We start from the raw sequence: 21,541 nt of genomic DNA on the forward strand, positions 1-21,541 counted from the left end.
CCCCATTTGCATTTGGACCAGAAAAACTGGGTAAAAGGGCAAACAAGTAGAAAATAAAGAGCGCAACAAATGAAGCTGATGAAGGACACTTGGCTCTTACCATTCATCTGCCAAGGACACGTCAGGATGTTCTAAGTCATGGAGGCCTGGGAGTCAAAACACAAAGTGTTCATGAGTAAGGATCACTCTTCTCCATCTTCCTATAGACCTCAAATACTCTAGGATGGCACGTGTGAGGGGGAAGATTCACAGTAAATATGAACCCCAAAGGGATGTGCTGGGGAACAAAGATTCTGGACTCATGTACAAAGTTACCCAAACAACTCTTTTACCCCGCTGTGGCCAGGACCGCCATACTTCCTTTGTATTCATGCCAGAGAAATCTCAACCTCATGAAAATAAAGGGCATTTCTAACAGGATGGCTAGGAAGACAGACTCTGGAGCTACACGAGGACTGAGTACCAGGCCAGGCCATTAAACCTTCTGTGATGCTAACAGGTCTATGTCATTAGTTAGTTAGCTATGTGGGTAAAATTATAGGTTGAATGAAATGATATTATCAATACTCAATTATTTTCCACCAGTGGTAAAAGATGCTAGTAGTTGTTACAGGATCCTAAGTGAAAGAGAGTCATCAATCTAGAAAAGTAGTTAGTAGAACTGAGGCTGGCATGTAACCTAGGAGTTTCCCAGAACACCACAGACTTCCTCATCTCTCATCTGTAATGTGGTTTTGATATGGTTTGTCTTTCAGAGGTGTGTGTGTGTGTGTGTCTATGTGTGTGTGTTGGGAACTTGAACCCCAAAAAGATAGCATTGAGAGAGTGGGAATTACTAAGGATGGGATTTAATACAAAGTGAAGAGATTAATGTAGTAGCCCCAGGAATGGGTCTCTTGCTTTCTTACTTGCACTGGTGGCTCTGCTACATCCAGCAATATTTCTTCCTGCCTTTGCCATGTTGTGTTGAACTTTGAGCCTCTAAAACTGTAAACTAAAGAAACTTTTTATAGGGTCTTAGCCTCAGGTATTACGATACAGCTACATGAATAAGCTAATACTCTGCGGAGTCACTATTTCATTGATTTCAATGGATCATCTTCAGGGAAGTTTTTCTGCATATGCTTGGGGACTCTGATGATGTCTATAACGTGGAGTCAGTTCCTCACATGACTCACTTTTCTTCAGTTGCCATGTCAAATGTAGATGCATAAAATACTAGATGTACCACATAATATTGCTCAGTGCTATAGGGACTGAGCTGTTGAACACTTGGTAATATAAATGTCAACCCTTGAGTTATATCAACTTTCCCATCCAAGAAATATTCTCAAAAGCTCTACAAGATGGTTAAATAAGATAGTGATTAGTTCCTAAGGCAATCTTATTAATGCTTTCTCTCCCTCCCTTCCTTTCTCCCTCACTTCCTACTCCCTTCTCCTCCTTACTACCTACTTCTTTTTCCCCTTACTTCCTTCAATATTTTTCCTGAGGAAAGTACAAGTCTATGATAGATGCTGAGAGGATGGCAATGGACCAAACACCTTGCAGACAAAAAAGCATTGAGAGGGACAGGGAGGACAGAGATAGGAAGGCTTCACTCAGGAGCTTTGCTTCAGTTCTACCTGTTGTGGTCAGGCTGAAAAAAGTGATTTTTAAACAAAGAATAAAGCAAAGAGGCCTGTGAGGCCTGAGGATGGCAGGGAGAGAGCTCACTACAGGAGTGACAGGAGTGGAGGCCTTTCTGTGGCCTCTGTTTTTCCAAGATGCTGAGTTGAAGGTATCAGGCCTATTCCCTTCTCTCACTACAGTTTAATCAGTCCTTCATCCCTGAAGCTCACCCTGTCTCAGTCCCACAGACCTCACAGATGAGATCTGAGGTACTAGTTTCTCTATTATTTCTTCTCTGATTTCTTGGATATCAAACAAATGTAAAATTTCTCTTGTTCTTTCCCTTCTAATTTTGATCCTTTTAAAAATAAAACCATACCCAATGAAGCTGAGTGTAATAACATACACTCGATTTACTCAGTAATCATTATGCATAATTATGCAAAAGAAGCAACTGTCAAAAGAGGTTATGAAAAGTCACATCAGTAGGAAGACCAGCTCAGGCTTCAAGCTTCAACACTGTTTTAGGGATGCTGGGGACTGAGCCTAGAATGTGGTACCTGCTAGGCCAATGCTCTACAGCTGGGCTAAACCTTCAGCCCTGAGCCCTTACAATTTTGAGTATATCTTTATATTCATTATCTTAGTAGCAGCTGGCATTGCCAAAGCATATGGAGAACCCAGTCAGCTTGTGGAGTAGCCTTCCCAACTACAGAACCCATGAAATATGGGTACCATCAGCAAGGAACTTTCCACTCCAAGAACAGAAGGGAGCTATGATCAGCCCAAAGCTCTCAGTGCTGATGAGCTTTTGGCTAGCAGCCTCAGGGAAAGCAGCTTTCCTGGGCTCTTTTACTCAGGGAGCTGACAGGGCTGAGTTGTTTTATTTACAGAGGACCCATGGAGAGAGGAAGATCTGATCTCATTTGTGTGGATAACCAGACACTAGCCCCCTTGCTGAGTATTCAAACTAATTTCTTGCTTAGTTCTGAATTTCTCTCAGTGCAATGGTTCAGCCTAACAGCTGTGGAACACACAGGAAGCAGATAGTGAGCAGAGAAATGGTCCAAAAGTCAGCAAAGACAATTGTGGGCAGGAGAGAAAGCCAGAGAGAAGAGAGGGGGAGCAGAAACTAGAGAACAGAAGAAGGGAGGAATGGAAAGAAGGAGGGAGCAGAGGGAGAGAGAGACAGAGACAAAGAAACAAGAGAGGGAAAGGAAGGGAGGGACAGGCTAAGGGGCAAATGGTCTACTAAAGACATCTCTTTCTCTTCTGACCATGAGTCATTTTCTCAGTTTTACCTCAAATGCCTTGGGCATTAATTTTATTGCTTCAGGGGCACTGATGGCCTCCAAACTACATATGGTTCATGGAAGTAGAAATTCTATAAATGGAAGCACAGCTTTTAAGAAAACATCCTTTCGAGTATATCTTGTTGAGGTCACAAGGTTGTCTTGTTCTCTTATATATCTTTGAGAAGAGAGGTTATATGTTTGGCTCTTAGACTGGTACATCCTTACTTCTACCCAGTACCTGGTGGAGCCCTCTACTCTCCCTTCTGTTCCATCAGACATCATGGCCCCTTGCCAGATAAAACCCAATGCCTGTGAAACATTGCAGGGCTCATGGGTAAATGGACCTGACCTAAAGCAAGTGCTTTTCTCAAAGTGGCTTACAAAATAAGAACCCTTTAAACACCATGCTCACCTAATTCCAAGTGTTCATAATACTGGAAATGGTAACTGGTTAGGATCTGTGGGCTGTTGGGGTATATCAAGGGCAATTTCTGTGATAGCAACTTTATACTTGATGGATTTAGGGATGGCTAAAGTCTATGGGAGTCACTGTCCACTTGTTCTTTATGGAGATGGAAGATCTTAGAGCTACATGACTCTACTTCCACTTCCCAACCTGTCAGTGTCTTCAAGTGGTCACATTTCCCATGGGCAAAGGGTAGCACAAAACCAATGAGATGTGTGGTCCAACTATGTTGAAAGCAAAGGCTTCCAGATCTTTATTTGCATTGGTCCTTCTCAAACTTGAGTTTTTACATTAATTTCCTTTTTCCACAAAAGCCGAATGTCAGAATAGTAAAGGTATGAGATTCCCATAATTTGCTTCCACAACTTTATGGGTAAAAGAGTATAATAAAGCCAGCCACTGGTTGGGGTTCCCACCATTCAGAAACCCACACAAAATTGACAAGAACAACAACATCTAGAGGGCAGTGATTTGAGTCAAGTGCCCAAATCACCAGCCAGAGGCTTGGAAGTCACACATGCTCTTCAGTTCTCTGGGATTTAGTTCTCGGTCTTCCTCCCCATGCCCAAGGATAAGCCAACCCAAGTTTTGCCTCTTACCTTCTTCAATGGTTACATTCCCTCGGAAGAAGTATTTCCCATGGCCCCTGGAGAGCGCCACACCTAAACTGTGCGGAGAAACAAAGCAAACCTTGAAGTCTAGGGCACCAGCTGGACAGACTTGTGGACTAACATTGTGTGTGTGTGTGTGTGTGTGTGTGTGTGTGTGTGTGTGTGTGTTGTTTTTTTTTTTTATTTTCCATTTTCACATTTCCATTTCATGTTCTGTAAACAATTTTTCCAACAGTTTACTTTCAAAAACCTCACTGATTATAGTGGGTGTTGGTTTTTCTGAGGCTCAAGCAGCTGCTTCAAAGTCATTTCTGATTGGAAATGCCAGCGGCAACTGGCTGCCGTTGTGTTTGCAAGATTTGTGGCCAACAGCTTGTCCCTCCAGAAAGCCCTCCCCTGGATGTCCTCCCAAGGCCACACACCCTGCTCCTTGCTACCACCTTACACACCTCTGCTCTGAACTTCCTCAGAGATCTCCAGTCCCCAGAAATATTGACCCCCTTCTCAAGGGCAAAAGCAAGAACTCCCATGACACTCAATGTAGTAGCATGAGCATATGTCTGGCTTTTGAGCCTGGTCCACTTCCTAGTCTAACAGCTTTCCCACATTCTTATTGCTTGATTTAAATGTCTTTCTGTTTTTGGCCTGAAGTAAGAGACTGCTTTTTTAAAAACAGTCCCTTCTTTTGGCAAAGCCATTTAGTGGCTCGTGTGTTTCTTGATTCTTCTTGGTTCCAAATTGCATCTGCTCATAGTCCTTGGCAGTGCATGACAGTGATGCTAAAATATACTTTTCAGATTAATCTAGACTAATTAACTTCTCCTTTAACTCTGAAAGATACCAATTCAGAGCATAAGGCAACCCTGTTAAAATAAGTTTTTGTTTTTTTATTTCATTTTGTTTTCTACAAATCACATAATGACAGTGGAAGGCCACTTCAGAATGTTCCATACATTTTTTTTTTTAGGACTATAACAGAGAGACAACACAGAAGGACATTCAACAAAGTTGAAACAGAAGCACAGGGTGGGAATGAAATGCCACCTGCGGGATTACTGGGTGATGAAAGTAGAAGGTGAGCAATGGATCTTAGAAAGTAGCAGGTGAGATGGTGACAGCCTAGTGACCCTCTCAACTGGTCTCCTCCACCCTTCCTGGGATCCCTGGAGATTTGGTGTTGGGAGTGGGATGTGAGGCCGGCCGTGGCAAATGGATGGGATACTTGGGTGGGCCTGAACCATCTTCCCCATTTTCAAACAAAGACAGAAAGCAGCCTGGGCAAAGCCCCTTCCTTAATCTTTCTGGCCTTTGGGCAGATGATGAGCTCTGAGGGGCCAGCAGGCTGGGTACAAACACACTGAGAGGTCTGATGGAAAGGCCATGATTCTGGTCAGCTCTACCTGAAAGGAGTACCCTTGATGTCTGTATAGTAGTAGTCATTGGTCATCACCAAAACCCGTTTCTAGATCGGGGGGGAAAAGTCATAGAGAAAAGAAAACACAGTTAGTCTGCTAGGTGATGTTCTTCAGAAACCAACAATAAAATAAAATAAAATAAAATAAAATAAAATAAAATAAAATAAAATAAAATACGGACACACTGTGAACTGGTTAACAATAGCACTACATGAGTCTTGTTAGAGATAAGTAAAGACAAGAGAGAAGTGAGCTCGGCCAAAGATATTTATTCCAGATAGAACCTTCAAAGCTAATTTTCTTTTTGAACAGTAGCTTGTTTTAATGAATGTTTGAGAAAAAGGTACCCCTTTGTCCACGGTCTTCTTCACTTCCATGGAGAATTTCCCAGTCTTCCGATTTACCATGGCATTTCGTAACTAGAACAAGAAAATAAAATCAGAAGTTAATGCCTCCCTGGATTTTCATGTCATTGGGTGCCTGGCCACAGACATCCCTACATAGGATTCCCGGCAATCCTTCATGCTTCTGCATATTAGGCTAAGCATGCAGAACTCTAAATCAGCTCTCCAGGGAAGAATCCAGCTCCTCTGCCACTCCTGGACCACAGGGGTGGCGGTGGTGAACAAGGACAAATGGCTTTCAATTCTGAATTGGGGGACACAAGTGAACCCCACATCCTTGGACGCTGCTGGACGATGGGAGGAGGTGAACAAGGACAAATGACTTTCAACTCTGATTTGGGGAGTGTAAGTGAACCCCTTAGGGGCAGCAACCGGAGAGGCCTCAGGATGTTGATGAGTCCGGAGGTCAGAGAATGAACTCTAGACAATCTGCTAAAACTATCAACAAATGAGAATGTCTCTGGGGGACAAGTTCGTTTTCAAAAAGGGTACCGATTTGTCATGAAGAAATCATTTTTCAAATGATAATCAAGTTTAAAGACATTTTTCTAAACAGTAGTTGAAAAGATTGGAGGGGGGGCACTGGGGAGACAGTAACTCTTTCCATAATGTGAATCAGCTTCATATGGTCACTCAATTAATGGTCTCGCTGACAGGACAGTGACCAGCGCTGACCCTGCTTCTGAGTTTTGGAGGTCCCATCTTGGAACAGCGAGCCTGGTTTGCCTCCCCTCCCCCTGGCTGACCTTATCTAATTACCTGTGGCCTTCCATGAGTTCAGAGGAGGACAGCAGCCTGGGTGATGAAGGATGTGCCATCATGGGCAGCAAGGGTACATGACAGGAAAGGCCATTTAATGGGATGGGAACAAAGGCTGGCAGGCCAGCCCATGGGGAACTGTTCTTTCTCTGTCTGCACTTCGGGTTTTTTGTTTTGTTTTATTTTTTTGGTTTTAATTTCTTTTTTTCCTTTGAGGAGCTTGTGAGAGATGGGGCTGATAGAAAACGGCAGGGTTTGCAAGCACCCCAAATTTGATTCAGGGCTGTCTAGATTTGGGTTCACATTCCCATCTTCTGTGAGAGAGAGTAAAAGCATGATTTTTAGCTGGAGGCATGTATAAAATAAAACATATATTTTACTTTAGATATTTTTTTAACAACACATAATGGGCATTTCTGGAAATATTTTCCCATTTTAACTTTTGTGGTTTGGGATGGAGAGAGCTGGTCCTAATTAAGTCTACTTTCTAACTTTTAAGAACGGGCTCAATTTATCTTTAACATGGTTTTCATTTTTCCTCTTGCTGGTGCCTGCCGAAAGCCATTTGGGACCTTCCCCTCTCAAGTTCCCCAGGCAAGTCAGAGATTAGGTCAGCCTCTCCTAGCCAACTCACCCCCGGACCCCCGGTAGCAAAGAACAATTAGCATGGGGCCAAGGAGGGCCCAAGGCCAGGGTCATTGATGCTTTCTGGAGGCAAAGGTTTCAACAGTTATTCTAGTCTTACAAGGAAAATAAGCTCTCCTTCCTGAGTACCTCCTCGGGAGAAAGGCCAGACCGCTGTCACATAGAAATAGACTCGAGAGATATGATGGTATCACCCAGTACTTTATGATGACAGGCAAATCAATACTTTCTCTGTGCCTCAGTTTCCCAGGCACAGCAGCCACCTTATATAATTGTAGTAAGAAGTAGACAGGCAACACGCAGATGAGTGCCCGCTACACACTAACTATTCTCCATTCCTTGGCCATCCTCTATTCTGACCACCACTCTCACCAGCAGGCATCATCATCATCAATTTCTATGCAACCAACCATCTTCCTCCTCACCTGGCTAGGGTGACAGATGCCTGCTATCAGCTAAGGGAATCAGTATTCATGCACTGGTTGGCTGGACATCCATGTCCATCCTCTTACCAACATCTCTCCAGCTTCTTTGACCTTGCACTGAATGAAAAACACACCTTGTGCTGAGGATGCTTTTGCACATCCATAGACTCCATTTACTTTCCTCACTGGCCAGAGCCCACTGAGTGACATCTCCCCTACCTCAGCAGATTTCAACATTCTACTCCTAATTCTGTAAAGCTAGATAGACTGAGATGGGACAATGTGGGGCATCAGGGGGCCCAAGGTAGCAAGGATCTCTTTACTGATGCATACTGCTGATTTTTCAATCTCTTTGTGCTTCAACATCTTCTTCGGTCATTTGTCCAATCAAAACTGACCCTGGGTGAAGCCATCCAGACCCATAGTGCCTGGCAGGAGCTTTCTAATCTATAGTCATCAGGTTATTAGGAAGCTCCCATTATTGGTAGCTATTGTTAACTGAGTCCTTCCTGCTGACCAGACACTAATTCTAAAACTCACAGAACTGTCTTTTGTGTTTCTATTCCTGTACCTACTTGACTGGAGGAAAAACTGAAGCCTTGGACTAAGACTCTTGTCCAAGTAATCAAGGATCTCTTAAACCCAGGCTCCTGGTGCTGGAAAGCTGGTTCAGTGGTTAAGAGTGCTTTCTATTCTTGCAGAGACCTGGGTTTGGTTCTTAGTGTCCTCAGTAGGCAGCTCATAGCCACCTATGACTCCAGCTCTAGATGTTGTGATGCCCTATTCTGGCTTCAAAGGGATTTTTTTCATGCATGTGGTGCACATACCTTTACATACATACAAACACACACACAAGTTCCTAACCTCGGGTACCTAAATCAGAGGATAAACTTATCTTATTACTAATATAAAATTATATATGTTTTTATTTCTTGATTTCTCAAAGAACAAGTTTTAGAAGTCGACTATATCATGGTCTGTGGTTTTACATCCCAATAGCTAGGTCTTCTAGACACTTCCATCCCTGGGATCCAGAACCCATTGGAAGGTGATATTCTGTCCTCACTATCAGGGGAGTGAAGAGATTAATGGTTGAAATGCACTCTGCAAGGCTGGAACATCCCAAAAAAGACTCTCTTCTATCTTAATGGGCTGTGTATTGCCAAGAGTTCCGTGCACATAACCATGCAAGAAGTCAGTGGCACCCACACATAAGGGAGGTCCACAGAGTTCAGACAAGAAGGGTGAGCAACAACAATCTCGCCTTCCCTGCAGAAAGTGGGAAAAGCATGGCCGCTGGTGCTGTTCTGAACAGCCTTTGAACTTGCCACTGCCTGGATTTGTAATCATGAACATCTGGGGAAAATGAAAAGGGCTTGGCAGAGGAAAACTTTAAAAATAATCTTTGTGTGTCCATATGTTAGCTGATTAAGCTGTCATTAAAAATCACATGTATAGATGCTTGACTTAGCACACCCAAAGAAAGGCAAGAAAGGGATGGCAATAGTGGACAGTACCTTTTGTGTTCCCTATCAGATCCTGGGCATCTATGCAGTGACCAGAGACACCGCTCATTACAATGAGATGAATACCATAAAAGGCAAAACCTCCTCTAGGGATATAAAAATTTAGCCCCTGGTCAGCCTCTGGACTGTACCCTGGTACCTGGTTCTCAACACTTTCCTGGAGTCCTTGGGGATCCTCAGCTTGTGTGTTCCATCAAAGCACCTACTTTTCTAGTATCATGTTAAATTAACGCTGGATGCTCATTCCACCCGAGGTCTGTTGCTCTTCCCTCTTAGGAAGAGCCCACTGAAGGAAGCTTTCCCAGGAGATAGAGAGGTAATCGTAGATTGAGTCTTGTGTAATGACAGCCCATTGTCCTGGTGGTGAATTATTGTCCAGGTAAGGACAGAGCTTTCAACTTTCAGAGGCCTGCTCTTCTGAGTCCCTAATTATAAGTTAACTAATCAAGTGTGAAGATGGAAGAGAGTGTGAGACAGGGCAGGTAAATAGCCATTTCTTTACCAAGAAAACATTCAATCAGTACATGAAGGTAGCAGGCACGGAGAGCCCCAGCCACAGATCCCCTTCCTTTCCACATCAGCTCGGGCTCACAGGGAGTCGAGGTTCAAGGGATCAAGCGTGAGGTTCAGAGAGAGAGAACACTGTATAAAGAAGAAGAAAGGCCTTGGGCGTGTATGACCAAAGGTCTCAGAATATGTCCCAGTGTGAGACCCTCATAGGGCTTTGGGAAGAAAGGGCTCTGGAGACACTTTCCAAGAGACTCATGGGAAGAAGTATGGGCTTTCTGAGGGCAGTAGGAGACAGGCTTACACTGCAACCGCCTGGGTTCCAGTTGGGTTAGAAACAGAATCCGTAGTGCCGTGGCTAAAAGACTGATAAAGATTCAGAGCAAGGTAGCCCCCCATTCTATGGGCCATCAGTCAGGGCTGTAGCAAATAAAAGATCTAGGGTTATGCTCAAACCACAGACAGCTCCAAGAAAACTGATACTTTTCCAGGACCTCGACACAATCTTAACCCTTTTGTGCTTTTCTTCCATGGGTGGGCTTTTTCCTGAGACTATGTATTTCACTGGACCACTTAACATATGCTCAACTAACAATTCAAACTGAATTAAATTTGCTCCAGTTGGATGCATGACTTATATGCAGCCCCTTTCCAAAGCAGGACTTGGAAGCTCATTTTCAAGAACTTTCCTTGCTGCAAGGGAGGGTCCAGGGGGGTTCACTTTACTTCACAGTGAAACTTCACGTGTGGGCTGGAGAGATGGCTCAGTGGTTAAGAGCAATGGCTGCTCATCCAGAGGTCCTTGGTTCAATTCCCAGCATCCACATGGAGACTCCAACCATCTATACTGAGATCTGGGCCCTCTGCTGCCTGATGCTCTCTTCTGTTATATAGGCATACACGTATATAGAACACTCACATAAACAAACAGACAAACAAATAAATCTTAAAGAAACCACTTCACTTGCTTGCCCTTATGATATCCTTCTTTGATCATTATTTTTCATGACTGTGAGGCAAGAAACTCAGAGACCACTGGCTTGGATGATTGTGGTGCCTGTTGAACAATGGGGAAGGGAAATGTGTCTGCCATGTTTAGCCAAAGAAAAGGCTTCTGTTTTCTGCTCAAAGCGCCCACAACACCATCATAAGGATGGACATTTACTTTGTAGTCACTTTGTAAAAACACACCACATGTATGGGATACCAAATGGAGTCTTCCGGGGCTTTGGAACTCTAGGGCCTTCTCCGTGGCACACTAGAGTGGGTGTGTCAAGGACACAGGCTCGGGATCAGATAGCCTGATGTGTACCTTTGGACTGTGTCGGTTTGAAAGAAAATGGCTCCCACAGGCAGTGGCACTATTATGAGATGTGGTCTTGTTGGGGTAGATGGGGCTCTGTTTGAGGAGGTGTGTCAGGCCTCTGAGGGTGGGCTTTGAGGTTTTAGATGCTCAAGCCCGACTCAGTGTAGCTCACTTGCTCTTCCTGCTGCCTGCTAATCCAGATGTAGAACTCTCAGCTCCTTCTATCTACAGCACCATGTGTGCCTATAGACTACCATGCTTTCTACCATGAAGTAAACCTCTGAACTGTAAGCCAGCTCCAGTTAAATGTTGTCCTTTATAAGAGTTGCATGGTTATGGCATTTCTTCCCAGCAATAGGAATGCTAACTAAGACAGCCTGTGACATAAGTTCTCTGCCTCAGGTTCCTCAACTGCAAAATAGGGATAATTCTTGATGGGACTGTAATGAACTCATCATTACACTGAGGGAGGGACTGTACACAAGAAAAGTTCCTTATTTGGTATCTATTGTGACTTATATGAGCCTTTTCTATTTATAGAAATAATCATGTTCACTGTGGAAAATTCAGCAACAACTAAAATGTAACAGGAATAAAACTGAAAACCATTCTTAATTCCTTCAGCCATCTCTAGGAATTTCAGCCCTGAAACCATATTCACACAAACAATAAAAACAGACTCATCAAGTTGTATCTATATGTATTTGTGCATACACGTGCTCATTCACATATACCCACACACTCACTCAAATATATATATATATATATATATATATATATATATATATATGTATATATATATATACATATCACTCAAATATATACATATACATATACATATACATATACATATACATATACATATACATATACATATACATATACATATACAATATTATATGTAGTATCCAAAGAAAAAGGGGCTATCACATTGAGAGTTGGACCAAATATGGGAAGGTTGGAGGGAGGATGATTAGGAGGGGCAGGAAGAAGGAAAGGAAGGAGGAAAAATAAAAATTAAAAGAAAATTAAGACACTTTTTGTTTCCCTGGAGATGATCCTCCCTGGTTACACAGACATTGCTGACACACAGGCCACCTAAATATCTGTCTTTTCACAATAATTGGCATGATATTTGATACTATGGTGACATCGGAAGTCACGAGCACACTTCTCTGTGTGCTCTGCCTTTCTCTTGTGTGTGTTTGTATGTGTGTTTGTATAGGTACATGTATGTACATGTAGTTGTATGCACAAGTGGTTGTACATGTGTATGTGTACACATGTGAGAGGTGAGGGCCAGAGTTTAAAGTTGGATTTTATCCCTCAGAAAAGGATCTCTTGCTGGGCCCCATCAGAGGAGATCAGGCCCCTCCTCCCCAGTACTGAGATTTCAACTGGAATTGCACCATTCATGGCCAGCTTTCTACAGGGGTTCTGGGGATCAACCTCAGCTGCCCCCCCCCCCCATTTGCACAGCAAGCACTTCACCAATGAACATCCTTTCAGCCCCTTTATTTTATTCTTGGCCAGACTATTTTGCAAAAAATTTAAGTGACATATGTGATACTGTGTCATTTTTGGAAGTATGCAGCAGGGTCTATGCTATAAACGTGCTCATTAAATTATACACGAGCCTTGCTGTCCATGGGAAGTAGGATGCTCCAGTCAGTTTCTCTGCATCCAGGCAGGCTTTGCTTATGTGGCCCAGAAAGCTCTGCTTCCACAGTCCTTTACCCACATTGTCCTGAACCCTGTCCTTAGTCACTTAGTTGCAAACTTCTGCATTAGCACATTGGTATGTGGGCCTCTGTGCATTCCTCATAAGAGAATGTGTTACACAGATTTTCAAAATTCTCCAATAGTTCCTTTGGGCCCAGATCCACAGGAGAGATGGTGACTTAAGTTTTCCTATGTCAAGCACATTGATATTAAAAGAACTAATGCCTTGGGCTTCTTGCCACAGAGAACCAGACAAAAAATAGCCAGAGGCCAATTTGAATATGAAGAATATGGTAAATATGAGAGTAGACACCTAGAACCCAGCCCTGTAAGTTAGATGACAATGAAATGCATGCTTGGAATCTGATACTTGAAACTCCACCCATAAAGGAAAATGAGATAAGGAGACAAAAATCATTTCAGAACCATGAATAGCAAAAGGAGATGTCCTCCTCACCACACACACACACACACACACACACACACACACACACAGGACTAGCAGGAGCACTGAGGATAATAAGAGGGAAATGGGACTTGGGAAGTATGGGTTAGTATGACCAAGTCTTCCATCCTAGGTGATTACAATAGAAAAGATGAAAAATCCTGCCTATGGTAAATACCAACACTTCTAAGAAAGAAGCAGAGAGCATCCTTTGAGGTCAAAACAGCATGGGAAACGGTGACCATAGAAGAGAAAGCGAGCAGAAGCTACTCAAAGGACCAGGGTAGGAATCAGCACTGTGATCCCAGAGGGAGGGCCCATTTCCAGCATCCTCACATAGTCACACGGTGGTATAAGCACTTTTATTTTTTATTTTTTATCTTTCATTCAACCAGTATGTTCAATCCTCAAAGCATCTGCAAGGACAACCTATGAGGGGAAGCAGTAATTGCCACACACCAGAGACAGACAGTCTCCACACAGGTGAGATTTGAGTCCTGGCATTGTAGCTGTCCACAATGGTGCAGGGGTTGGGAAGAGCACATGAGCTGCAGATGACCCTAAAAACCCACCAGGATCCTGGTCACAGTGCTTGAGGAAGAGAAGACAGCAAACTCTTCTTGGTCATTGACTCTCCATGATGTCAAAGCAGTGGCAGATAGGAAAAGAAGAGTGGATGAGGCAGTAGTTTTTATTGAATGACAATTTTATTTTGTCTGAGCTTGGGTTTAACCAGACAGAACTAGGTAAAATTTCTGTAATAGATATGGCTTTTGCATTTTATAGACAAGGGAGAAAAACCTGAGCTTTCTGCTAGCTAAGGCCATTCACATTGCAGAGGCTATGAAAATGAAGAAAGCAGCAACAAGGGAGTTAGGACGCCAGCCCTGTTTCTATAAAGCAAGAGGAGATAGTCTGGGATGTCAAATGGCTTCCTGTGACATCCCGTGGGACAGGTAGAAGCACAGGACAGGGGACTGGGAGTGGAGGTAGCAGTGGGGCTGGGAGGCTGACCACACATGGGGAAATTGAGCCCTCACACTCCTCTGCTACTCTTTGGTGACAAGAGTTGTGTCCACGTAGACCTAACAAGTTCATTCTATCCATCTGGGAGCCTGTCTTATTGGCCTGTAGATGGCATGTCTTTGTAGTTACTGGGTCTCCTGTTGCCCAGCAACAGGATTCTCTGAAGATGGTAAGGCAAGTCCTGACAATTATACTGGGGATGAAGTGGAATGAATCAGCTGTAGAGGAATCCAGAGCCTGCTGGGTACAGGCTCAGCAGACTAGCAGGAGGAGCTATACAACTCCAACCATAAGGGAAGGGTCAGTTGTCTTCACAGCCCTCTGCTGTCCTCTGGCCTATCTTTTATGGTCAGTATTGTCCTTGACAATGAGGGCTGCAAAGGGTCACTTACCACATCATCCCGGTCTTCCCACTCGACTTCAGAGAGATCCACACTACTGTAGTTGGGTTTCCTCCGTTTTTTTCCTTCTTCATACTAGCATAGGGAAGAGGAGAAAGTCAGACAAATGGTCGTAAAGTTATCAACCTGGGCATCTTTATCCTCCTAGGGCCTGCTTGCTGAGTGTGAGCTGTGAGGAAACATCAGGTACCTGAGATCAGCCCTGTGGGTGGCAATATAAGGACTTTAACGTCAGCCCTGGCTATTCGCCTTTCTTCCGATTTGGAGACTATAAAGGTCAATTCTTTGCTTGGCATACATTTGTCTAGAGAATTCCTTGACTCTAAAATGTCAGGTGCAAAGAATATTTATCTCACCCTCGGAAGGAATATGTGAAGGGTGAGCAGACCCATCTCTCTTCAAAAGCTAATGTGCGCAGCCCTTTATGTCAGAGGAAAGAGCTTCCTACATATATTTATCAAATCTTGTCCTTTCCCCTAAGCTTCATAAACTTCCCATCTCAAACCTCCTCCAGACTTCTCAGCTGAGAAACAAAATATTGGTCTCCACAGTTGGACTCTGGCTCAGCATCCTGAGTACATGTTGCAGACTCACAGACCTCCCGTTTGCTACTGGCCCTGGCAGTGCTGAGCTAAACACAGCTCCTTCACCTGCAGTAGATGTGAGTATTGGGAATCGCTGCCAGATTTAATGGCCATTAGGGCATTTCTCTGGAAAAGCTGATGAGTGCATTAATAACTGGGGAGTGCTTTCACTTTTTCCCCCTAAATCACCGGTGTTAGTCAACCAGCAAGTGTACCATTTTATCGACCGGACATTCTTGTGTCTGGATATTTGTGTGTCTTAAGGCCCTTACTGCTGCTTACTGGGGTGTTTATAAGGTAGGAAAGTCTGCCCTCTGCTGCAGGCTAAGGATAAGCAAACACTTCACAAGTTCATAGTATACTGACATATATACATAGTTGTACATATATACAAGACACACACGCATAGAGGTGTACCCATTTTCTTTTCTCTTCTTTGACTCAGTCCTGTTTTGATTAAACAATGAATCTAAGAGAGATGCAAGGTCAGTCTAAATATTTTAAGACCTCAAATTGTCACTTTAGACATTGATTGGTGATTGCAGACACAGTTGCTGAAGGTACCCCAGACACAAAGGAGAAACCTTTGCCACTTTAGAATCAAACAAATTTGAAATGGCCATCAGTGCAATCAAGGAGACTGTGGCCGGCCAGGAGGGGTGGTTCTTACATCATTGTGGTACCAAACGATGCCAAATGTTGCTCCTATACGCTTTATTCCCTGCCAACTTCACTGTGGGGATCCTGCACCATCTCTAGAAAGTCTCCCCCTCCCCCTGCACCACCACCACCCAAGAAGGCTACCCTGCCTGCCTTCAAAAGGGCTTGTTGTCAACCGGGCCGACACTCTCGTCTATGAGGTTTCCAGTTAACAAGACATTCACCATTCACAGTCACTTTTATGACATCAGATCCACTCCAGATGAAGAGGAAGGAAAGTGGTTCTCTCGGAAGCCACTGTAAACGATAGCAGATTAGCAGTTGGATCGTGTTAGGGAAAGTTCCTGTGTGCATAGAAGCTGGGCGAGCCAGCCTTGCTAAAAGCAAAAGGAATGGGAAGGAAGGAAGGATGGGGGCAGGGGGGGGGGGCTTGGGTCTGAGCCATAGGCAGGAGACACAGGGGAGGTATATAGAGTATTAGGACTCTGGACCTTCCTTGTGGGAAGATAGTCTGACAGCCCTTCTGAACCTCAGATAAAGAGGCCATTGGCTTCCAAGCCTATTTTAGTAGGAACCATTCTCAAAAACTCCAGGCAGCCCAGAACTTGAACTTCAAAAGCATACTATCACAGATTGTTGGTCTGCCTGTTGATGGGTCAGAACCATTCTTCTGTTTTGCTTTGGAAGAAGGAGTTCATCTTTTGGTCACTTCACAATGTTCCTTTATTTAATTACTCAGAACACACACACACACATACACACACACACACACACACACACACCATGTATACACACACACACTGAATACCTTGACAGTATAAGGCATTTGGGGGCTATGGTGATGGTGAAGTTCTCGCCATGCAAGTTCAGATCCCCAAGATTCATGTAAAAGGGAGATGCAGTGTATTGGTACTGGGTATGGGGACAGAGGCTGGCAGATCATTGGAGCTCATTGATCAGCCAGTCTTGCCACCAATGAACACCAGATTCTATAAGATACCCTGCCTTTAAAAATGAATAGAGAATTACTGAGAAAGATACCAAGATACCGGACATAGACATCTGGCTTCAGGACATACATGTACACACATGCACTCAGATCTGCATGTTCACATGCAAATACCCATGACAAATACATACATGTACCACACACATGCAAAGTGTAAAACAGTAAAGACAGATAGTTAAGCATCACCCCTCTCTTCCCACAAACTTACTTAGAGTACCCCTCCCTTATTTTTGCTTCTATCATTGCACATCCCACTGTCCCATAGTTAGGAAGATGGGCTCTGACAAGCTAAGTAACACATGCAATAGCAAAATCAAATAAGATCATATAGCCAGCACTGGGAAGGATACCTCACCACCTGCTAAACCCTGCCTTAATTTCTGTATGAGCCTCGTGTTATTTCAGCTTTTGTTAAATTTAAACTGACTCTAAGGTCCTAAATACCAAACACATCTTTATCCTCAAAATATGCCCAGGATTTTGTCAGAAAAAAAAAAGAGTACAGAGGCACTACCATTGCCCACCTCACCCTGGATGTCTGGTGCTAAGCAAACCACTGACCTGCTTCAGCACTTCCCACCAAGCTGTAAAGTAGGGGTAATAGAACTTGCCAGGACAGGCAGGCTAAGTCCTTCTCCCCCCTTGGCAGCTCATCCCAGGCAGAACAGGAGTGCTTGACCCAGGAAGACCTGACTCTGTGCAGACTTGAGCACTCCCCAATTCCTCAAAAGGAAGGAGACTTCAATAATGCTGTCACTGTCACAGGCAGGAAGTGTTTGCTGAATATGTTGGTGTCACACAAGGATGACCAATTGTCCCCCTCTGCTATGTACAAGTTGGGAGTCTAGACACTTGACAGAGATATCCATGTTTGTGTTAAGGTACTCAGCTCTGCTGAGGTAACATTTACAAGAGAGAAATCTGTTTAAACTCCTTGACTTTTTTTTTCTTTGTTGGAGATAGGGTTCCACACAATCCAAGTGGAACTTGAATTTGTTATGTAGTTGAGGATGGCATTGAACTTCTGATCTGCCTGCCTCTACATTCCAAGCGCTGCAAATGCAGACTTGCACCATTATGGACAGCTTAAGTGTGTCTGGGGATTGAACCTAGGGTTTTGTACATTGTAGGCAAGCATCCTACCATGGGAGTTACATCTGCATCCTCTCATGTATGCCACATCTCTAACCGTTCATTTTCTTTTATCACCACTCAAGGGACCTAGGCCAATATACATCATTCCAGAATGCAGGAATTAGTTCAGAGATGGGGACATAACCTACAACAATGCAAAAGAAACGCAAAAGACTCCATCTGGGATGCTTTCTTGGATTGCCCCGGAAAAGGTAGTTCCCTACGTACAGGCACTGCTAATGTTATGAGATGTGAGCTTGGAGCTTGGAGCACCTCATGGCCACCTTGACCCCTAGTTTAAGTCAACCTGGAAATGAAGCCCCTTGTGGGAAAGCAGTGGAAATGGAATAGGATAGCTCTGGACCACACTGTGCCTGAAATGAGAATCCTGGAGATATATGTATACCTAGACCACACCGTACCTGACATCTTTGCCCTCTTGGATGTGTCAATGTATGCTTCCCAAATTGATCCCTTTCCTTTTAGAGACAGGGTATCCTGTTAGTCCTGGCTAGTCCAGAACTATGTAGACTGGATTGTCTTCCAACTCACACAGATGTACCTGCCTGCCTCCCAAGGCCTGGCATTAGTGGTCTGTACCACCACATCAGCCCATACCACATACTTCTCTTGAAAATAATCTTACCTGGAGTTCCAAGCATCAGGTGATCAGACTGTATACATCGAATGCCTTCCCTTCTCTTTATACATGAACAGCTTGTAAAGATCATTTACTTATTATATCTATGTGTCTCTGTGTGTATGTACATGCCTGTCTGGATTTATGTGCCCCATATGTGTACAGGAGCACACAGAGGCTAGAAGAGAGTGTGGGGTCTCCTGAAACTAGAGTGAGAGGCAGTTGTAAGCTGCCTGATGTGAGTGCTGTCAATAAAACCCGGGTCTCTGCAAGAGCAGTAAGCACTTTTAACCACTGAGCCATCTCTCTAGCAAAATGCACTCCTTTAAAAAAATACATTTTATGTGAAACATTTACAGACTTCATAACTTTAATGATTATTTGGGAACATCTGATTTATAAAATGCCTTGCCACCTACTGAGTGCACTTCTGTGCTTAAGCAGAGCTCAGCTCTACATACTTTCCCTCCATGCCTCCTCCAAGGAACAGTATAATAGTTAAGCTCTGAGACTGGCTCTCCCCTCCCCCATGCAGCCTCTGTGTGGGACAAATCCCAGGCCTGGCTCTCCAACTTCCTTTCCTTGTTCCTCATTCGTAAGGAGCCCATTACAGTGCCAGGCACCGTATATGGCAATTGTTAGCATATCTATAATCTGTAACTTCCTTTGAAAATGTGATTAACGAATCACAAATGGTTTCCAAAGGTTTATGAACACAGTCTCAGAGCCACAGGTAGGCCTGCAGCTTTTGGTGCCTGTTTTACGAAAAAAAAAATGTACAGGAGAATTTAATAAGGAAAGATATTGTGTGCTATGAAATACTTTGAGGTGGAGTTTCAAATAAAGGCCAGATGTGGTGAGCACACAAACAAGCCAGTGGCTGGAACGATGGAACAAGAAGACACCCCTCTTTGGAACAAGTAAGAACTCCCCAAGGGCTGGCTTGAAGTGCAGTTTTTAATGGTCTGGATAGAACCATCTTCTGTGTTACCTGCAAACTGGCTTTGGAAGCACAATGAGATAGGTCAAGGTATGGCCATTCTGACTTAAAGAAAAATGACAATGGCTTTGCTTCTTCATTCTGTGGGTCTTTTTGGGAAAAGCCCAAGGGCACTACCCACACATATACTTGTGATCTTTGTGCAACAAATATGGTAGGGACCTAATTGATTAGGTGTTCATGCTGCTATAGGCTACCAAAACAAACAAGCAAATAAACAAAAACCAAAGGAAAGAAGGAAAGAAGGAAAGAAGGAAGGAAGGAAGGAAGGAAGGAAGGAAGGAAGGAAGGAAGGAAGGAAGGAAATGGGGAAGAAGACACCATACCAAGGACAGTATCTTCTAGGTGAGGGCATGGTCAACCCAGAGCCAGTCACCCAGAAGGATGTTTCTCTCACCAGGCAGGCACGACCTTCCCCTGCTAAAGACCTCTCTCTCTTCCCCTTTTCCCCCACTCCATCTTCTCCCCTGGCCCACAAGGCTAAAGAGACTGTTTCCAAAGGGACACAGGCATTTCTCTCCTATGGACAATCATCTATTCAGCCCACCTTCTGATGGGTTCCAAATGGGTCTCAGTTCCTGTGCCAGGCACAATGAGTCTTAGGAAGACCCAGAAGAACTGCTGCAGGGGGATCAGTGTCAACCTTCAAGTTCTTGGTCTCAGCTCACTATTCATGGCTCAGACTCCTTCAGAGTAGGCTGTTGGAGGGCAGCTAAAAGCTAGGGACTGGGAGCTAGACTTTGTCAAGTCTTCCTGCTTTATGAACTAAGGCAAGCTGTTCACACCTCTGAACCCCATTGCATCCCTCACTAGATGGAAGATACAGCCCTCAGTTCCCAGGGACACCTTGAAAAGCACTGAAAAAAAAATGTGGCTGAACCCAACCATAACATCATAGGCTCTAACAAATAGAGCCTAAAAAATGTCCCCCTCGGACAATGTTAGTGACCACTGATGCCAGGGTTGGTGTCTAAGGCAATGAGAGCAGTATCACACAGTGCCCACTCCCAGGATGCACTGCTTCTTAATGCATACACTGCTTAATGGGAAACATCAGGCTGCATCCATGGCCTTTTCTCAAGGCAGAAGAGAAGGACATGCAGACTTGTGGCAGAGTGACATCTCTTCCCCCTATACAACTACAGTTGGATCTCATCCTGCCAGTGGCGAACCAAGGTCTCGATAGTGACCAGTCTTTGGGAAGTGGATTCCCATGGCCCCTGTCAGCCCCAGCTCTCCTAGGAATCAGCAGCTGAGACTAAGCTGCATGTTGCCCTCTAAATGGCTTGAATCCCTTCTGTTTCTCTTAGTTTTTTCCAACCTTCCTGTATTAGTTGCTCCTTGTAGAAATTTTTGAATGAAACAGTACTGCAATTAAAAATACCACCCTCACCACCTCTACACAGGGGGCACTGCAGTCTTCTCCAGAGAACTTGAAAGCAATTATTTCTTTCACCTTCCGATGTTCATTACATCTCCCAATCAGGAATTCATAAAACAGGTGACCACATGTTCTGCTCTGCTCACATGACTGCCCACCCTGACCCTTGGCCCCATGCTATTCTAAATAGAAAATGTTTTGGGCTAGGAACTACCCTAAATACTGTCTGTGTCTTATCAAATTCTCCCAACTCCAGGAAGGGTGAATGATTTCAAGGATGGGAAAAATAGAGCCTGATCTCTTGGCGACATGGGTAGCGAGCAGTGGAACTGAGAAACAGATCAATTCTTCCTGGTGTCTGAGTTCCCTCCCTGGTGTGGTCCCCATCTCATTAGCTTGACCCTCAGTGCAGGTAACCATCTCTGTCAGGACAGAAAGTAAGTGCTCAGTTGTGGAGACAGAACCATCTGGAAGGCAAATCCTACTAGGCCCACATTTCTCTATGAGGAAGTGAAGGCTATGTAGGCCTCTAGCACACTGAGTGTCTTTTGCAACTGGCCCTAGTGTTC

At 44.1% G+C, this 21,541-nt stretch overlaps 1 protein-coding gene across 5 annotated transcripts in view; it reads right to left on the minus strand.

Annotated features, from left to right (window-relative positions):
* Positions 1–21,541, minus strand: part of Cacna2d3 (calcium channel, voltage-dependent, alpha2/delta subunit 3) — an 817,833-nt gene that overhangs the window by 153,559 nt on the left and 642,733 nt on the right. For 4 of the 5 annotated variants that reach the window (NM_009785.1, XM_011244938.3, XM_006518486.4 and 1 more), the window contains 5 exons: positions 14,556–14,639; positions 5,746–5,817; positions 5,384–5,445; positions 3,972–4,039; positions 101–146 (listed from right to left, as the gene is read on the minus strand). In NM_009785.1, coding sequence (NP_033915.1) covers positions 101–146; positions 3,972–4,039; positions 5,384–5,445; positions 5,746–5,817; positions 14,556–14,639 — 332 coding nt within the window. The remainder of the gene's footprint in view (positions 1–100; positions 147–3,971; positions 4,040–5,383; positions 5,446–5,745; positions 5,818–14,555; positions 14,640–21,541) is intronic. The other variant, XR_001781093.2, reaches the window with a different exon arrangement.

The sequence above is a fragment of the Mus musculus genome, chromosome 14, assembly GCF_000001635.26.
Source record: "Mus musculus strain C57BL/6J chromosome 14, GRCm38.p6 C57BL/6J".
Lineage (NCBI taxonomy): Eukaryota > Metazoa > Chordata > Mammalia > Rodentia > Muridae > Mus > Mus musculus.